Source organism: Coccinella septempunctata, chromosome 8 (genome assembly GCF_907165205.1).
Source record: "Coccinella septempunctata chromosome 8, icCocSept1.1, whole genome shotgun sequence".
Classification (NCBI taxonomy): Eukaryota; Metazoa; Arthropoda; class Insecta; order Coleoptera; family Coccinellidae; genus Coccinella; species Coccinella septempunctata.
This window is the reverse complement of record NC_058196.1, coordinates 11,203,570-11,222,543: the sequence shown is the minus strand read 5'-3', so window position 1 is coordinate 11,222,543 and position 18,974 is coordinate 11,203,570. Positions and strand designations below refer to the sequence as shown.

Genomic DNA, 18,974 nt, shown 5'->3' with positions numbered 1-18,974 from the left:
TTGTGAAACTTTATTCAATGAAAAGATATTTTAAAATTGTTATTTTTTCTCGTTTTCTTTTATCATTGAACCCCAACGTTGTGAAATAAATATTTTCCGCCGACCTCTTAATAATAGTACTGTTTAACGTACACGAAATTAGCTGTTAATAAACCCTTTTATTGATTAATTTCCTATTAATGCATTATTGTCATGGGTAATCGAACATAGAAGTATTCAGCAGCTTCCCAAATAATCATTTCATTCTTATGTAGCATTGATTTTCGTAGTACCTAGCGGGTGAATTGAGAAGAGATGAATTGTGGAGGTTGCAGAAAAATTATGATGGTTAGAGAGTAATCAATATATCTATTTACTACAACTCCAGCTTCCACCAGCTCCACACATTCTTTAACAGATGAAATAGGGAATTACTCAAAATGTCACAACTCGAAAATGCCCTCTATGAACTTCTCGAATTGTTCGATCGGCCGCATAAATATCAACATTCCGATATGAGCATAGAAAATTTATAAGGTGTCAAATTTGACTAGGTATCGATAGAAAATTTTTGCAATCAAGATTTCACTTTAAATTCGAAATGTGGTCGACGGAAAAATCTTGTAATCAACTCGTTTATTAATTGAGCGATTAATGATCTCGAACATTAACGTGTGAGCGAAGCTCACACGTTAAAATATCTCAATCATTAATCGTTTTTATTAATAACCTTGTTGATTAAATAACTATTTCCAGTTAATTTCAAATTATGCATTAAATTTCAGAATTTTTGTAACAAGGGTCTTGACTCAATGTAATAAAAATTACCAAATTTTCTGCTTTTTTTCTTAATTACAAAAGTGCTAGAATTCACTTCGTTACTTGAAATTCACTTAACAACTATTAACTTTATAACTATAGGGCTTAATAATCAAAGAATACGAGGGAAAAAAACCAATTTTAAAATATTGAATCGAGTTTTACAAAAAGTGTTCAAAGTGTGTATCAGGAGCTGTAATGTGATGCTCTACAACTTCTTATGAATAATTGCTTTATTCTGCTTGCAAGTCTCATTGCAGTTGCTAAAAATTAAAGAAAAAGGCTTACGTCAAACTCTGCTGTGGTACTCAGGGTGATCACATCAATACACTTATCAGCGATCCAATTTATTTATTTATTTATTTATAATAATCCCAAAATAACAACTCAACTAACACTTATAAATTCAGTGGTGAACTCAATGTCTCTACACCCGCTGTCGTTATCATACTGCTTTTTTCCTTCACTTATCACATCTCCTTCAACACTTGGAGTGAGTCATCGCTTATGACTATTTCTGACTAATCGCCGGTCTCCACAACCCCTCCTTCCTTATTAGCTTCAACGGCTCAACCCTGGATTGATCGGGATGTCTTGGGCGCCCGGTTGGCGGATTGGCGTCTGCGATGGTTGTGTTTTGAGAACCCTGGTCGGCCTCTGCTTGATCTCTTTCCGATGGTGTGGATTCTTCTTCCCTAGTCGACGGTCTTTCGAGTGATTCTTCTTGCGACACTTTCTTGGTATGAGAAACATGGCGCTTAACAATTTTACTATCCCTAATTAGGGTTAACTCGTTACCTTCCCGTCTCAGCACTTCATACTCTCTCTTGTCAAATCTTGGGACTAGCTTATTTGCTACCACCATGTTCTTTACCAGTACCTTGTCTCCTCTTTGTATGTTGTCTTCAATTGCCCTTCTTGCTATGTCTTCCTTCTCTTTCCCTTTTTGCTTTTTAAGAATATCACTGTCTCTAGCTTCTTCGTTGACATTTTCTGCATCTATGTCGGTGATTGACGGTATTTTGTCTTTGATGTTACGACCAAACATCAGTTCCGACGGTGACTTTCCTGTTGTGCCGTGTGGTGTGACCTTATGCATCAACGTAAATTTATGTAACTCGTTCTGCAAATCCATTCCATTTGAATAACCAATCTGGAGCCGTTTCAGGATGGACCTGTTCATATTTTCCACTTCTCCATTCGCCTGCGGCCAATATGGGGGAGTTTGCATCAAGGTGATGTTGTTATTTTTGCAGAATGTCTTGAATTCCTGGCTAACGAATTGACGCCCATTATCTGCTCGGATAGATTTTGGGAAACCCAATCTTGAAAATATTTCAGTTAAATGCTTGATTATTATAATAGAGGTCGTTTGCTTCAGGAATTTTATTTCCTGGTATCTGGAGTAGTAGTCTATTACTACGAACACCATCTCTTGGTTTGGTAATGGTCCCATGAGGTCGACAGCTAAGTACTGCCATGGGCCTTCTGGGAATTTGTGTCTGGACATAAACGGAGGTCTGTTGGGCTGTGCAACCGTCAGACAGTCCCTACATCGTTTCACAAAATTTTCCGTTTCTCTGTCAATTCCTGGCCACCATACTTTGGCCCGCAGCCTTCGCTTCATCACGGTCTCTCCCGGATGGCCTTCGTGCGCTAGTTCGAGAGTCCGTTGTCGTAAGGTCTGGGGAATTACGATTTTGTTCCCTCGTAGTATCATCGGTGCTAACGATGTCAGTTCCCAACGAAACGGAAAATATATGTTTTTTTCTGTTGTTTCCCAAGAATCTTGGTTGATTTTTCCAACAGCCACTCTAATTTCATCGTCCTCCTTGCTGGCCGTTACGATGTCCGAAATGCTCAAAGCTTTTGGTATGCTTTTTCCGATTATTGTGAAAATATGTCCATCACTATCTTGGTCGAACGATCCTTCTTTTGCTATCTGACACAACCTGGACACTGAATCTGCGATGTTTGATTTTCCCGATTGATATATTATTTTAAATTTGAACGACTGAAGTCTCAACAGCCAACGTTCGATCCGAGCCGGGGGCTTGGACGTCGGTTTGAAAATTACTTCGAGGGGCTTATGATCTGTTACCAGCTCAAAGTCTAATCCGGCCAGGTATAAATAAAATCTTTCTACGCCCCAAACAAGAGCCAGACTCTCTTTTTCCGTTTATGAGTATCTACGTTCCGTGTCAGAGAGGCTCTTGCTAGCGAACGAGATCACATGGGGGCATTGTTGTTCATCGAATTGCAACAGCACCGCCCCTAACGCCACTGGACTTGCATCTGCAACTAATCGTGTACGAAGGTTTGGGTCGAAATAAGATAGAGTCGGGAGTTTGTCTAATGCATTCTTCAGTCTGTTGAAGGATGTCTCATGGGCTTCAGTCCACGTGAACTTTGCTTCATGTTTCATCAGTTGTCGAAGGGACTCCGTAGCGGTTCCCAGGTCCGGAATAAATTTTCCCAAATAGGTTACCAGGCCTAAAAAGCTTCTCACTTCTTCTTTTGTCGTAGGGGGTCTGAAATTTATAATCGTTTCGACTTTACGATCGTCTGCATCAATACCTTCAGCGGACAGCTTGTGCCCCAGGAACTTCACCTCTTTGACTTTCTTCAAGCATTTATTGTCGTTAAGCAGGATATTATGATTATGAAGTACGTCGAGCACATTTGCCAAACATCGGTCGTGTTCTTCTTCGGTACTGCCGAATACAATGATGTCATCTAAATAGTTCAAGCAGTTTTCACAGGGGGATAGGATTCCCTCCAAGGTTCCTGGAATATCTCAGGCGCTGAGTTTACGCCGAACATGAGTCTTTTATATCTGAACATTTCCTTGTGGGTAATGAATGTGGTAATGGCTCGACTTTCTTCATGTAACTCTAGCTGGTGGTAAGCGCTGACAAGATCCAGTTTTGAAAAGAGTTTCGCGTTCTTCAATTTTGTCATGAATGACTCGAACGTCGGTAAAGGGTAGTTCTCTCTCAGTATTGCCTGGTTTGCTCTTCGCATGTCAACGCATAATCGGATGTCTCCTCCAGGTTTGAAAATCACGACTATGGGAGATATCCATTCGCTTGGTCCTGTTACGTGTTCGATGATATCGTTTTGGAGAGCTTCTTTCAATTTTTCCTCCACTTGCGCTTCAACTGCAATCGGAATCCTTCTAAGTGGTTGTTTGACCGGCTTGATCGTATGATCGATCGATAGTTTGACGGTGATGTCCTTTATTTTAGGGAAAGTGGTATACTTGGTGGTATTATTCACCATTGCCTTTAGACCTACTTTCAGCATCCCCAGTTTCAGTGCTGATTCTTTACCTAGTAGTGAAACATCTCCGTCCTGCACTACGTAGAAGTAGGCAAGGATACCTGTTTTTCCTGGAATTGCCACAGTGCTTTGGAATCGATGACTTATTTCCAAAGGCTCTCCAGCTCCATAAGGCTTCAATTGGTCATTTCTTTTTTTGCCTACATTCCACACGCCGGCTTCTTGCTTCCTTAGCTTCTCCCAGTCTTGCATTTTGATAATGTTTACGCCACATCCTGAATCGATGAGAAGTATTAAGGACACCCCTCCTACTGTACATTGAACAAGCTCCTCTCTTGCTTCAGGGCTACTGTGTTGGCGAATCTCATCAATTTTGAAACATTCGAAGCTTTTGATTGGGGTATTCGTTTCAGGTTCTTCGTCTTCGATCGCCTCCACGAAATGGACCCTTGAATTGTATTCATATCGCTTGGTCATTTCGCCAGTTGAAGAACTGGGCTTCCTTTTATCAGATCTCGTTCGACAACATGACGAAAAATGTCCTTGTGATCCACATTTATAGCATTTGGTATCTTTTGCTGGGCATTGGTTAGAGAAGTGTGGATGACCATGCCTTCCGCACCGTGTACAATAATTTCCTCCTGTTCGTCTGTTAGACCAAGTTATTTTATTAACTGCCGATATCGATGCTCCTTGGTCATTTGAAGTCATTGATTGAGACTGCTGTCTTGCTTGTTCGTGTATCTTACACAATTCGATGGTTTCCTCTAACGACCGTTCTTTTTCTAGTAGCTTTGCCTTCAATTCCGCTGAAGCCCAACCGTCAATGAGTTTATCTTTTATGCTGATTTCCTTGGATTCTTGAGCTGTTGAACCAAAAACACATTTCGAAGCCTGTTGCCTAATCTTCAACAAAAATTTACTGAAGGTTTCTCCTTCCTCCTTTTTCAGGTTTCTAAAGACATGCCTTTCGAATGTGGAATTTTGAATCGGGGAAAAATACTCCGTCAATTTTTCTACTAGAGTTTTGAAAACGTCAGTTTCTGTCTCTGGGTCGTCTTCATCAACTGCTCCTGGTAAGTTGTACGCGACTTCTTGAAGTTGTGTTCCCCCGATGTGTAACAATTTATTTCTTTTCTTAACTGGATCAACAATTTCTTCCGATGCCAAGTAAAGTTTGAGTGATCTCAGCCATTTTTCCCACTCATTTCGAATGAGTGCTTTATCCAAATTCTCAGCGAGGAATGGTTTGATGCCTGAGGAGTCACCCATTTTCTATAGACTATTCTATTCGCTATCGGTACTGAAAAAAATAAACAAGAATATGTCTGTAAGTAAATGCCTCAAACACTTATTTTTCTACAATAAGTTTGTTATTACTATATTATATTCAATTTCTATTATGATATAATAATTATTTAATGTAGGTATATAGGCTCTCAGCCTGCCAACTGCTATTTCTAGGCTCCCAGCCTTCCTCTCTATTTATGGCTCACAGCCCACTTCCTAATAGCCTTGGTTATTAATAGCTCACAGCCAAACTTCTTAAGGCTCATTGATGGCTCCAAGCCCTCTTATGTTAGTGGTTTACTACAGTGATATCAAGCGTTATTATAACCGTCATGAGTTATGTGTAGGTCACCCTGTAATTGATATTATTTTGTACTCACTTTATTGGTTTTGTTTCACCTCGTCGCCAGTTTGTGGTACTCAGGGTGATCACATCAATACACTTATCAGCGATCCAATTTATTTATTTATTTATTTATAATAATCCCAAAATAACAACTTAACTAACACTTATAAATTCAGTGGTGAACTCAATGTCTCTACACCCGCTGTCGTTATCATACTGCTTTTTTCCTCAACTGATCACATCTCCTTCAACACTTGGAGTGAGTCATCGCTTATGACTATTCCTGACTAATCGCCGGTCTCCACATCTGCCTTGACTCATTGTAATAGAAATTTATTTTGTATTAAATACTGATAATAGAGTGAGTTATACCATTTCAGAATCTCAGTGAAACAGGCATGTTTTCCCTTGCTTTGGCACTCAGGTAACCATATTATTTTTCACACCACGTTGGGTTGAACTTAGGAAAAAAAATAAGCAAGACGGAAAATTTTAGTTAATTCTCTTATTTATGAAAAACTATTCATACGCCTCAAAAATAATAATTTACATTCGATAGCGCATCTATCCAGGAATACTATCCAAAAAACAGTTTGAAAAAATTCCTTCATTTGGAGTCTTGCCTACAAAAATAGTGGCGAAGGGTGTGATTTTCTTGAATTTTCGAAAATCTCGAATATCTCGAAAACCAAGGCACATTTACTGAACGTAAAATATATTTTTCTGAACCGCCATAGAGTCCTCTACCTGCAGGCTCCATATTATCCATTCATTACGCCACACCCTGTACATATACACTCGTCATAAAAAACGAACAATGGAATGGATTAAGGGATTTTTATATACCTGAGGAACTTTTTTCTATGTGAAGCTTTTAGAACAACCTTTTTCCCAAAACTAAAGGAGAAAGAACTAATGAAAAGTAATATTTTATCTTTACAGCCGGAAGAGGACGCTCATGTGGCTATATTGTCTACATGTCCCTGCGAACGAGATTTACATTACGTGATAACTACCGATGGTCAGGTAACAGATTGGGCGCAGAGAAGATACGAAGATCCAGTTCCACCATCTGCGTCACCTCCATCAGGAGCTGTTTGTAAACTGAATTTTAGGTATGTTAATATAACACTTAATTTTTCTTGATCGAACCACATTATTTCATTTGAATTTCGATGATGTAATACGGAAAACATTGAATCAGCATTCCCATGAATTAATTGGGATGATGGATAGTAAACACTTATTTGTTCTTTTCTCACCTATTTCTTTAGAGTCATTCTCGTTTTTAGAGAATTTCAATATTAATAGAGGAACCATGAACGTAAACAGTTAATAATTATGTTAAAAGATATACAGTTTGGAAAACAAAGTGGAATGTATTATATCAATTCAAATTGCCTTTTTTCTGTAAAAAATGCAAACCCCACCTTCAACCTCCGAAAGGACGGTACAGACCCTTATTTTTCAAATAGAAAGTATGGACGTTTGTAAGGTTATATTATTCTCTATTTATAAATCTTATCATTTTAGTGTTTCTTGTAATACGAAATAGAAATATTACAAAATATAATCGTGTGATTGGCGAAATTTGGTACAATATCAAAAACAGAAATGTATTACAAAATGTAGCTAAAAAAATATTAATATTATTATAATTTGGAATTAAAATATCGGGAAATTGGACTATTTTGTAACTTTGATTTCTTAACTATGCCGACGTTTCGAGGAAGTTTACCTCTTTCTCAAGGCTAAAAATTTTTTATATAATAATTAATGGGAGAGTATACACAATATTATCAGCACCTCCCTAGTCAATTCGTTAAAAGTTGAATTCATATAAATTATTCAAAAGTAGAGTTAAGGAAGCATTAATCGTGCGAAACATTTGGAGTGAAACTAGTGAATGGCGCGAGACACGAGGTCGTGAGGTTAGAATCCCTGAACTCCCTCCTCTATGATCACAGAATGTAGCCTAGAAAGGTATGTTGTCATCTAGATTATATCTAAGTTGACAGTATAAAATTATCATCAACAGATTTGGACAATACAAAGACATCTACAATAATTGGCTGTATAAAATACTGAGGCCCTGTACATCTTCTCTATGGTTTACCGTTTTATTCTTTTTTTATAAAAATCATTTCACTTATGTTCCTTGCATATCTATTTTCTTCATAATCTAAGATCTTTACATTATCAAAATTAAATTTATGACGTGTCACATGTGTATGATTGGCTAATGCTGGGGATCTGGTAGACTAGATTGGACTTGTGTAGTTTTGGTGTTTTGTCTTTTAAATTGGTGTAAAATTTTCTTCCTTTATCAGTATTATAGTAAGCACAACAACAATTAAATTCTCTGAAGATTTTATTAATGTTTTGAGTTTTGAGACAAACCAGGGATAAATGGAAATTTATAGCGTCTTATATTGTTGTCAACCATACCATTGTTGACAACTATGTTCTCCGACTCACTAACACCTCTGCATATTCTATTTACAAAGTATTTAGGATAGTTATTCTTTAATAGTACTTTTTGAACTTTACCAATATTTCTACTATGAAATTTGCTATTACTCAGTTTTGTAGCTCTAAAAATCAAATTTTTAACTACATTATATTTCTGCTGTAAACTATGGTTACTGAAAAAGTTTATACATCTACCAGGATTGTGGGGTTTAATATACCAATCTGATATCAAATTGTTACCTTCGCGTATAATGACTGTGTCCAGAAATGGGAGTCTTCCATCAACTTCAGCTTCTAAAGTGAACTTTATCTTACTATGAAAGGAGTTGAAAACATCTAATGTAAGTAAGTAAGTAAGTATTTATTTTTCCATAAAAAACTTCAAAAGTAGCATTGACACGTCAAAAAAATAATACAAATTGTTGTATAGAACATCTCACAATACAAAAAAACATCCTTAATGCTATCTTTAAAAAACATAAATTGTTGGAGTCATATTAAAATTCCTCATCCCAAGTCGGCCCAGGGAGTCGGAACAAGCAAGTCATCCACTGGAGCTCCCCTCCTTACAGTATTGAATAAAATCGGAGATCGAGTGGAAAGCATTTTCACATAATATAGATCTTAATTTACCCTTGAACACTCTCAGCTCCACAGTACTCTTCAATAGCTTTGGTAGTGAATTATAAATAGATACGCCAGCATAATAAGGTGATTTCTTAAATTTTTCTCGATTTTGTTTCACCAGATCTAAGTTATCCTTATTTCTTGTCTCATAACTATGAATATCCGATCTTTTTTGAAATCTATTTTTTTCATTATGAACACGGGAACACAACTTATAGATATAAATGCATGGAACAGTGAGAATCCGATTGTCCTTGAAAGTTTCCCTGCAACACTGTCTATAGCTCAAGCCATAGATTATTCTCAATGCTCGCTTCTGTCCAACAAATATGCGATGAGCATGACTCGAATTTCCCCATACGCAAATTGCGTAACCAATAATTGAATATATTATACATAAGCATAATATATGTCGATCAGCGTGTTGGGAGTGAAGGACCTTTTCAGAATACTCAATGCATAGCATGCTTTATTGAGTTTTTGTGCCAAAATCTCGACGTGGGGTTCCCAATTCAAAGAATCATCGAGAGTTACGCCCAAGAACGTAGCACTTTTGCTTAGTTTCAAGACCTTATTTTCAACATTGATCGAGGACATTTTACCCGCCTGAGACATATCAAGAAGAACTGTCTTTTCCATATTTATCAAAAGGTGATTTTTCCTACACCAGTCCTGAAAACTCCTAATCACCAATCTCACCCTTTCTGCTAGATGATTTTTACATTTATCACGTATCACTATTCCTGTATCGTCAGCATATATGAAAACCTCACCATCATTTATAAACTCGTGGAGGTCATTTATATAAAGTATAAAGATAAGCGGGCCCAGCACACTTCCCTGAGGTGTGCCCATTAGTTGTTCAAATATATCAGAATGGCCATCATCAGTTTTGACAAAAAATTTCCTATCTTTGAGGAACGACAAAATGAACCTGTTCAAAAATCCTCGTATTCCTAGGCGTTCGAGCTTTTCAGCACAGAAATTGGGTGAGAGACAGTCGAAGGCTCGACTGAGATCAAACAGCACCAGCACAACGAACTCACCTTCGTTGAGTCTGCAATTAACGAGGTCCACCAGATCACATATGCTGTTCTCAGTTGACAAACCCGGTCTGAAGCCATACTGACGGAAATATAAGGTGTCACTTCTATCAAGAAAATTCATGATCTGATCATAAACAACACGCTCAAAAATCTTGGACACAGTTGCAAGGAGAGAAATGGGCCTAAAGTTTTCAGTCTGTTCGCAGTCCCTTTTTTTGTATACAGGGACCACAATAGCAGTCTTCAGAATGCTCGGAAACTCGCCAGCATAGACAGCCGCATTAATGGCATCCGATAGGTATGGAGACATTTTATGTTTGCAATGCTTAATCAGCTTCATCGGTATGTCATCAAAACCTGTGGACGATAAGTTTTTCGATAAGTTGATAATCCTTATAATATCTTCTGGGCTTACTGGCAAATAAGCCATCGACCTGAGTGAAGAACATTTGCTTTTAGTGCAGTGGGAGAGGAAACCACTGAAATGGTCCCTTTGCATGTTCTAGTCTACATTCTGTGATCATAGAGGAGGGAGTTCAGGGATTCTAACCTCACGACCTCGTGACTCGCGCCATTCACTAGTTTCTCTCCAAATGTATCGCACGATTAAAGGTCGATTCATATTATACGTTCCGCTCAGTTCAGGCCGGCGGAAGGATCATTAGCCGTTGATGGAGGTTGCGTTCATATTATCAGTCACGATCGTCTCAGTCAACTTCCGCTTCGTGTGTCGTGAATCTTCGGTTGCATTCGAATCGACCAGCACTTGACACATGAAGATGACTGAAGCCTTTCATTTTGATCAAAACAGTACAAGAAGGACCTTAAAAAATATTGTTAAATTATCAGTATTATTATTTTCGTTGTTTCTCTTACGAGTCTTACGTGCCCTATCTCATAAGACGTAGACCCTTTGACTTCTGCTAAAAATAAAATTGCTGCAATTACGCCTGAATGAATGATGTGCTTTTGCATTATTGTTAGACGAAGATGAAGAGAAACAAAAAGTCGGTAAAAAGATTTGCTCTCTAACCAATATTTGAAAAGAGGAAAGTTGAAGGTGAATATTGGATATTATAAAAAAAATTGGTCCACACATCATGGCTATTTTAGAATGATATCATTTCGATTATACAGGGTGATTCATATTGGGACATTGGCTAAGGGCAGATTGTTTGGACCAAAATATGGCGATAGGACCAAATATACCTGAATAAAATATTGCTGTGGAAAAAGATAGAGGGCGTTAAAGTTGAATTTCTTATAAGGGGAAAGAATAATATTTTCTTCAAAGTTCGAAAGTCCTTTATTGAAATAATTAGAAAAAGCATAGAAGTAGGGGGAGGACACGTAGAACATTCAATTTAAGTTTATTCTTTTTATGTTACTTTTTTTTTAATTATGCTTTATCGTCGAAATGAATAAATAAAATAAATAAGCCGTTACTTCAAATCCCCTTCCGATGCTCTGAACTGTTCAATTGTGTTTTTTTTTAAACGGATGAAAAAATATACAGTGAAATTATTAGCAAAAAACGAAAAAAAAATCAACTTTAATGTCCTCTATATTTTTTGCACAGCAATATTTCATCGAGGTATATTTGGTCCTATCGCCATATTTTGGTCCAAACAATCTGCCCTTAGCCTATGTCTCATTAGTTATGAATCATCCTGTAAATACCTACTCTCCGAAGATGTTTTCAATAGGTTTGTGCGTCTATGTTCTGTTAAAAAGGGGATATACACTGGTTCGTGAAATTTCTAGGGTAGTTGTTCTTTCTGAGGATGGTCTTGATTTTAAGTAAGTTAAGGTCGTGATAGGAATGGTGACTTAAATTTACCATTCTGTACAGTAGTCCTTTAACAGTGCTTACTTTGTGGCTAATCGGATTGTTTGAATAGTAATTCAATATTCTACCTGAGTACGTTGTTTTGGTATACCAGTTTGTCATCAATTGGCCACTCTCAGTCCTGTTAACTTCGACGTCCAAAAATGTTATTTTATTATTGACTTCTCTCTCCATGGTAAATTGTATACTGGGATGGAACTGGTTGAAAGAGTCAAGAACAGTGTCATAGGATCCAGCAGGGTATCGATGTAATAGATGTATATATATATAGGTAACTCTCCAAAATAGTAACTCGTTTAACGCTCTCACCTCATATATATCGCTGTCACCTCCGAAATCGGAGGTGACAACGTTTTGCCTTGTTTTTTAGCTTGTTAGATTCAGGAGGCTTCAGGGACCAATATATCAAAAAATCGTTTTGAGGTCACAACGCACCTCGTTTATGTACTGAACAATCTTTTAGTTCAAGTGTATATCACTGGCGCTAGTGTGCTGAGCTGTATATCGAAGAATTTCTCTGGGAGACTCTTTGCTCGTTAGCACCTCCGAAAATGGCAACGTTGTACTGTGCAAGCAGATGTAGACAGGCGGAATATCAGTATACGGAGGAATTAAGTAAAGAGAGGCGCAGCGCGTTTTCTCCTCCATTATTGCAATCCATTCGGCATATCTCATTGATTTTTTATCTCATTCTTCTGTAGGGGAAAAAATCACGTGGAAGAAAACCAATCTTGGCTCTCTCGTGTGTATCTATGCATCCGTTGAACTTCTTTCATCTCAAGCTAACACTATAATTCTGAATTTGGCGAACTATTTCATTACCTATCTGAAAACAAATCGATTTGAGTCTTGTCCATAATAATATTGCTTCTCTCTATGGAAATGATCCATATAGATAATACTACCTTTCAGAATAACGAATAATTAGTATTGTTACATTGCATATAAGGAAATGAGCTGTTCAGAGAAAAAAAAATTTTTGGAAAAGAATATTCAGATGTAAATGGTGATGAAATTTCAAGGACAATGAGCCATTCCGAAAATTTTCATTTCAGAATCAAGAGAAAAAATGCTACAAATTTTACAATATCACAGAAATGAACAACGTCTGCCAAACCGAATGTTGGACATTGTTGTGTTATTTCAAATGGAACGCTTTATATATTTTTCTTAAATCGCATTGCTCAATGATTTTGAGCACAGAATTCTTTGCTCAGAAACATCTCTTTTATTATCGATTATGTTTAAATATTGGATTTTCCCGAATATTTAAAGAGCTTGTACCATCTCTGTGGTTTAAATTTTTTAGTGATATATCATAAAGAAAATTACCAATTATATCGAAACAAGATTTTATGAAGAATTATTCAGAACAGATTTGCATTTTTCGATAGATCATACATGATGTAAGGGAAAAAATAAAAAAAATTTAAGTCTTTTGAAGGCCTCGTGTCAACATATTTTGAAATTTTAACCATATTTTTGTCAAGACATGATGAATCTACAAAGTGAAGTTAATAATATAGATACATACTCGGATCCATATGATTGATATACAGATGATTGATTGGTAAATTCCCAAAAGCTATGATGAACAGCGAACACTATGATGGACGCATGATGAAAGGAGAAAGACAAAAGTTAATTCAAGTATTTTCGCATGCAGTTTTATTATTCAAAATAAATGATGATTCTCATAATTAACAAATCAGGTGCAATTGAAATTGTTGTTTTGGTCTTCGAAAATAACACATATTGATTAAACTTCTACTATCCAAAATAAATAGGTACATAGATTAAATGTATCTATATACAGGATATCTCTAAATAAATGCGAAGGACTAAGGGAGATGATTCCTCAATGAAAATAAGCGGGGCTAGTTCCTATAAATTTTTTTCCAAATCGACAGCCCTTCCAAGATGCAGCCTTGGAAGGCGATGACGAGTCTACAGTTTTCAATTTTTTTTACAGGTTCTGAAAAACATTGAGTCATACAACTATACATATTATGAAACACTGAGTAGATTGGTACCAGTTTCAACTTCGGCAAGCTCGCAGTTTAGGCGGTAACTTGCTATCGATTTTTTCAATGTGTCTCTCCCTTAAATTCAGAAATTTCTGTTAAAATGTTGAAATTTGAGTTATTATGCTATTGTCAAACGAAACTAGCAGGTCGGGGATCCAAGATTTCGGGCCGATTCACCTTAAAAAAACATAATAAAATGAATATCGTGAATACCGAGGCTAAAAACAACTATCCTCCGCTATAAAAAATTAATATTATTCCAATAATATACCGACTTAATTAATGCTACGTTGCTATTACCATAAGGCCCGGTTGTTCAGTTTAGGATTAGGCCGAGATTTAAGATGATCCTAGATCAATCTGAGAGAAATAAACTGAAATGTCAAAATCAATCTAGGATAAACTTTAATCCCGAACTGAACAACTCGGCCTATTCATGTAGAGTTTCGGATTTTGCGAGAATCTACTGCTTTTTCTTCGAAACAACAACTGCGCTGAAGGAAATGTGATTGACTGTTATCTATATTATTTACATCATTATTTGCCGAACTTCAAAGTTCTGAATGAATTAAAATCTAAACTTGATAATATTCGAGATAATTTTCGCAAGAGTTTCAATGAAATCTGAAAATTTTCATCATTCTGGAGAATTCTGGACATCAATAATTCTCGAATCGGCCATGGAATAAATTCAATTTTATCCAATATAACACGCAAAACGAAATGTTACTCGAACTCGGCATCTTGGGCAATTCGTTCCTAAAAAGCCCGAATCAGGTAGAAAAGTTTGAACCCTTCGTATCAGCATAAACACGTGTTTTGCAGTAAACAGATGTAGGGAAGGCTGATCCAAACAATTTCATGGATCAGTTCCGACCTGATCCGGTCCAGAGATATAACTAGTCCAAAGATCAGTTCCAGTCCAGTTTCTAGTCCGGACATATTGAAATTGGCTAGTCTATTCCAAAACTCTAAAGTCAGTTATCTACTCCGCCATCCGACAATCCGAACTCGAACAAGTCGAACAACTAGTCGGCTGGTCCATTCTCTGTCTCGAGTCCTCCAGTCCGTAACTCCAGAATCTGTTTTCGTTGCTCGTTCTCGACTCAATTCAAATCAAAGTAGAGCGTACGCGTACAGCGAACTGACACTGGGGGTCGCGATCCGAACCGAAGGGACTGGTACTCGTACCTGATTAAATTGTCAGTAAGGATCAGTTCCATTAGTCCGACCAGCCGGACCTGTTCCAAAGTATCAGTTCCGCGTACGCTTAGCCATCCCTAAACAGATGCCGATTTCATTTTCAACGGGCCATGTAACTAGGGTCGGCTTGGGTAAAAGGATGAACGGTTCTTACAACAAGAAGAATTTGAATTTTCATATGACGGTGAGGGCATTTGTTTTAAAATTTTCAGAGTACAAGAAGTATACAGGGTGTTTCACGAGTAAACAGACAAATGAAAACCGTGAATAGAGGGCATTGAGCTGAGCTCAGAATCATCCCATATACAGGGTGTCCCAAAATTAGTGGATCAAACGTCACACCACGATAGAGTAAACCAAATATTATCGAATGACACCACTATTAGTTCGACGAAAATGTACCGTTTCCAAAATAATCAGAATTTTATTAAAATACCTAAAGTTGCCGATTTTCGAACTATTTTTTTTAATAACAGGGCCAGTATGCGAAAAAGGATATCGATTTTAAATTATATTGAAGTAATATTATTGTTTCATCTCCCCTAATTGAAATTATTTTAAGTAGTTAATCGATAACCATAACCTAAGTAAATGTAAATTAAAACAATTGTTTTCTCTACATGATTTTTAATACTCAGAATGAACAGGGGTGAAAATATGGGAGAAAAACGCTATCCTTAATGACAAATTGGCCTTGTGACTGAAAAAATAGTTTGAAAATCGGCAACTTTAGGTTAGGTTTTTTCAGAAACGGTACATTTTCGCTCAACTAATGTTGGTGTCATTCGATAGTATTTGATCTACTCTATCGTGGTGTGACGTTTGATTCAATCGTTTTGGGGCACCCTATATACATATACATAGGTTTCTTCGGGGTTTTTGAAATTTGGCTATAACTCCTGAAATTCTCGATCAAGTCGACTGAAAATTTATATTTAGCCTTGAGTTGTAAATTTCATTGAAACAGAGCATTAAAATTAGACAAAAATCAGGACCGGGCTCAGTGAGGCTTTACTTAACTTCAAACTCATAAAAACACCGTGTATGGAGTTTTTCAATCATTATTTTAACTTTTTTGTTATTTGCATTAGTATTGTCTCGAAATGAATTGATTTTTGGGTTGCCCCACCTGTTGATCATGTTCTAGAAATAATTGTTTTGTCAGACGCCTCTAAGGAATAGAGCACTTCATGAAAATGTATTTAGAAATTCTGCATTGATTTTTTTTTTCAAAGAATATTCTGTTGAATGTGTTCAACAATTATACCATATTCGGTCTTCAAAATACTCTTTCACAAGGATAAAATGTTTCAAAATTGATAATATCCAAATATGGATGGAAAAACTACGCTATCTTGAAACTAAAAATTGAAACTTGATCTTCAGAATGAGTCTATTTTTCTATGGAAAACTAATTGTGCGAATAAGAACAATGGAAGAAATCGCGGGGTGTCAGATCTGGAGATCTAGCTGTCCAATATTGGGGTCCTATCCTTCTAATAAAATGACCTGAAATACTGATAAATACTTTTGCTGGTGCATGAATATCATCAATGTTCCAATAACAAACCAGACCAATCCATAGATTTCCATAGATCCAATAATGAATATAACGGAATCAGTGAAGAATTCGAAAGTGCATTTATCATATACGAAGTGCCAATCATTACCTTTACTAAAAGACCAAATGAGGTGAAAATCAGTTCGGAAAATTACTTCAGTTCCACGTTGTCCATAAAAAGCGATTCAATGGGAAGATATCGAAATATAATTATTATTTTCATGATCATGATAGCGTAGTTTTTTATTTCTATTTTTTTTCATTATCAATAATAAAGCTTATTATCACTGTAAATGACTTATCTGAATAACCAGATATGCTATAAATATCAAAAACAAATGCAAGACATATATTGAGAACGAAAAAATTCAGTTGAACATTTCCAATTCCATTTTCAGATTTCCACAGTTGATTGACGATCATTCATCCCATTAATTAATGTGAAGTAAAAGTCAATATGCAGCCCTGTTTTTTCCAGAGGCATTTCACCACCGAACAATTATTCATTAAGAATAATTTGATAAGGCATACCAAAGTTTCATTGATTTTGAGAAAATCAATGAAGATACCTGAAAAATTCAAAATTATGACGAGAAAAACTATTATATAAACAGAGTGTTTTGCATGAGTTTAAATTTGAATATATCCTCAATGAGTCCGGTCCTGTGTTCGTAAACTTTTAATGTTCTGTTTTATTGAAACTCAGAAGTTTAAGCGGATAATGAATATTTTTAGCCGAATCCAACTAAAATATTTGGAGTTATAGCCGAACGAAAATTAGGGAAATTTGAATAAACTCCTCTCTATATCGAAAACGGAATGCCTAAGACACACATATAAGGTGTTTTTGAACTCAGCTCAATGCCCTCTATTCACGGTTTTCGTTTGTCCGTTTACTTGTGAAACACCCTGTGTACTGAAAAATCGCAAAAGACTGACGAGTCTTAATTGCTCGATGGAGCAATTAAGAAACGCCATTAAATCAAGGAGTTTCTTTTGATCCCCTATGATGAAAAATGTCAATATCCAGTTATTATTATTATTTGGGGGTATTAATCGAAAATCCCCAATATCTCGAAAACCAAGGCACTTTTACCAAACGTAAAATATATTTATCTGAACCGCCATAGAGTCCTCTACCCGCAGGATCCATATTATCCCCTCATTACCCCACACCCTGTATAATTATTATCATTATATCAATGTATTGAGAATAAACAGACATGAATACGAGCCAGTTATTTTGTGAGGTGAAGCTCCTCTTGCTTCAAACTTCTTTTAATTATTTTGACTACTATTCACGCAAGATGATTTTTGTTGAAGAATTCAACATTCTTGTAATTATCCGTTCATTTCTTCAAGAGATACCTATTCCCTACCACCTTTGATTATTCAACTCAATGCTAACACTGCATCAAATGCATTTCATCTTCGGGTTGATTTTTTTGAATTCTACAACTGATGTAACGTCTTCAACCTCCAGCCAAAGAAGATAAACAACAGTAACTCTCCTCAAGCTACTGATCACTTGTATTTTCCATATAAATAAATAGATTTGGTATGTCTTCAATCAGTTTGTATAAACGTCAATTATGTTCGTTACATATTTTCGACGTAATATTTTCCGAAGTGATTTGACATTGTGATGAAATACGTAATAACTGAGAGACTCACGTAGAACGGACTACGTAGCACTGATTTAAAACTCAAAAATGTTTTGACAAGCGTCTTAACCCAACATTTTCGTACCATACAGAGTGAAAGGTATCCAATTTCCATGGCCAATCCAGTGCTAAAATGAAAGTGAATGAAGTATAGACGCTGAAAGTAAAACGTTCATCTTTATTGATTCATTCAGGAAAAACATTTATATGGAGTTCCTAATGTCGTGAATATAATGCCCAAAAATTAGACTACTATTTCATACCAGAACAAGTTCGGTAAAATTGTCTTTTGAATTAATCTTATATGTCACGAAAAATTTCATTTTCATGCATCATTCATTTTGGGACCTATATGGTATTAAACTCCCCTATCGAACGAAGTATCGTAGACATAAGCATATTTATTCAAAACTGTCCAAATTCATTTACACCGAGATCACGAACCTTATCAATCAATTATCAGCGTATGAAGTTTATTAATATTAGTATCGTTCTCGAACTATTTACAGGTTTCAATATGTGTGAATGAATCGGAAGAGCAGCTGTATTCTATATATGAGTAGAATTCGAGCTGCCTTACTTTCTGTCCTCCTAAAATCTGACAACGTTGCGGGAGGTGAGAGCGCACTACTAATAAGAAATATATGCGGAGGTAGTAAGGTCTGATTCGTTTGAAGAAAAATTTTTCGATACAAATCTTTTCCCCTCTTTAGGTACCCCTGTTATTTACCTTCCCCTCTACATATATAAACAAAAATTATTCCAATTATATAACTCCTTCACCCGGAGGTCAGGTCGCCCAATGAACT

The 18,974-nt window shown here is 36.4% G+C and overlaps 1 protein-coding gene across 2 annotated transcripts in view; it reads left to right on the top strand.

The window, feature by feature from the left end:
* LOC123318930 (C3 and PZP-like alpha-2-macroglobulin domain-containing protein 8) overlaps positions 1 to 18,974 on the top strand; it is a 1,198,665-nt gene that overhangs the window by 549,354 nt on the left and 630,337 nt on the right. For both annotated transcript variants that reach the window (XM_044905716.1, XM_044905717.1), the window contains one exon: positions 6,659 to 6,831. In XM_044905716.1, coding sequence (XP_044761651.1) covers positions 6,659 to 6,831 — 173 coding nt within the window. The remainder of the gene's footprint in view (positions 1 to 6,658; positions 6,832 to 18,974) is intronic.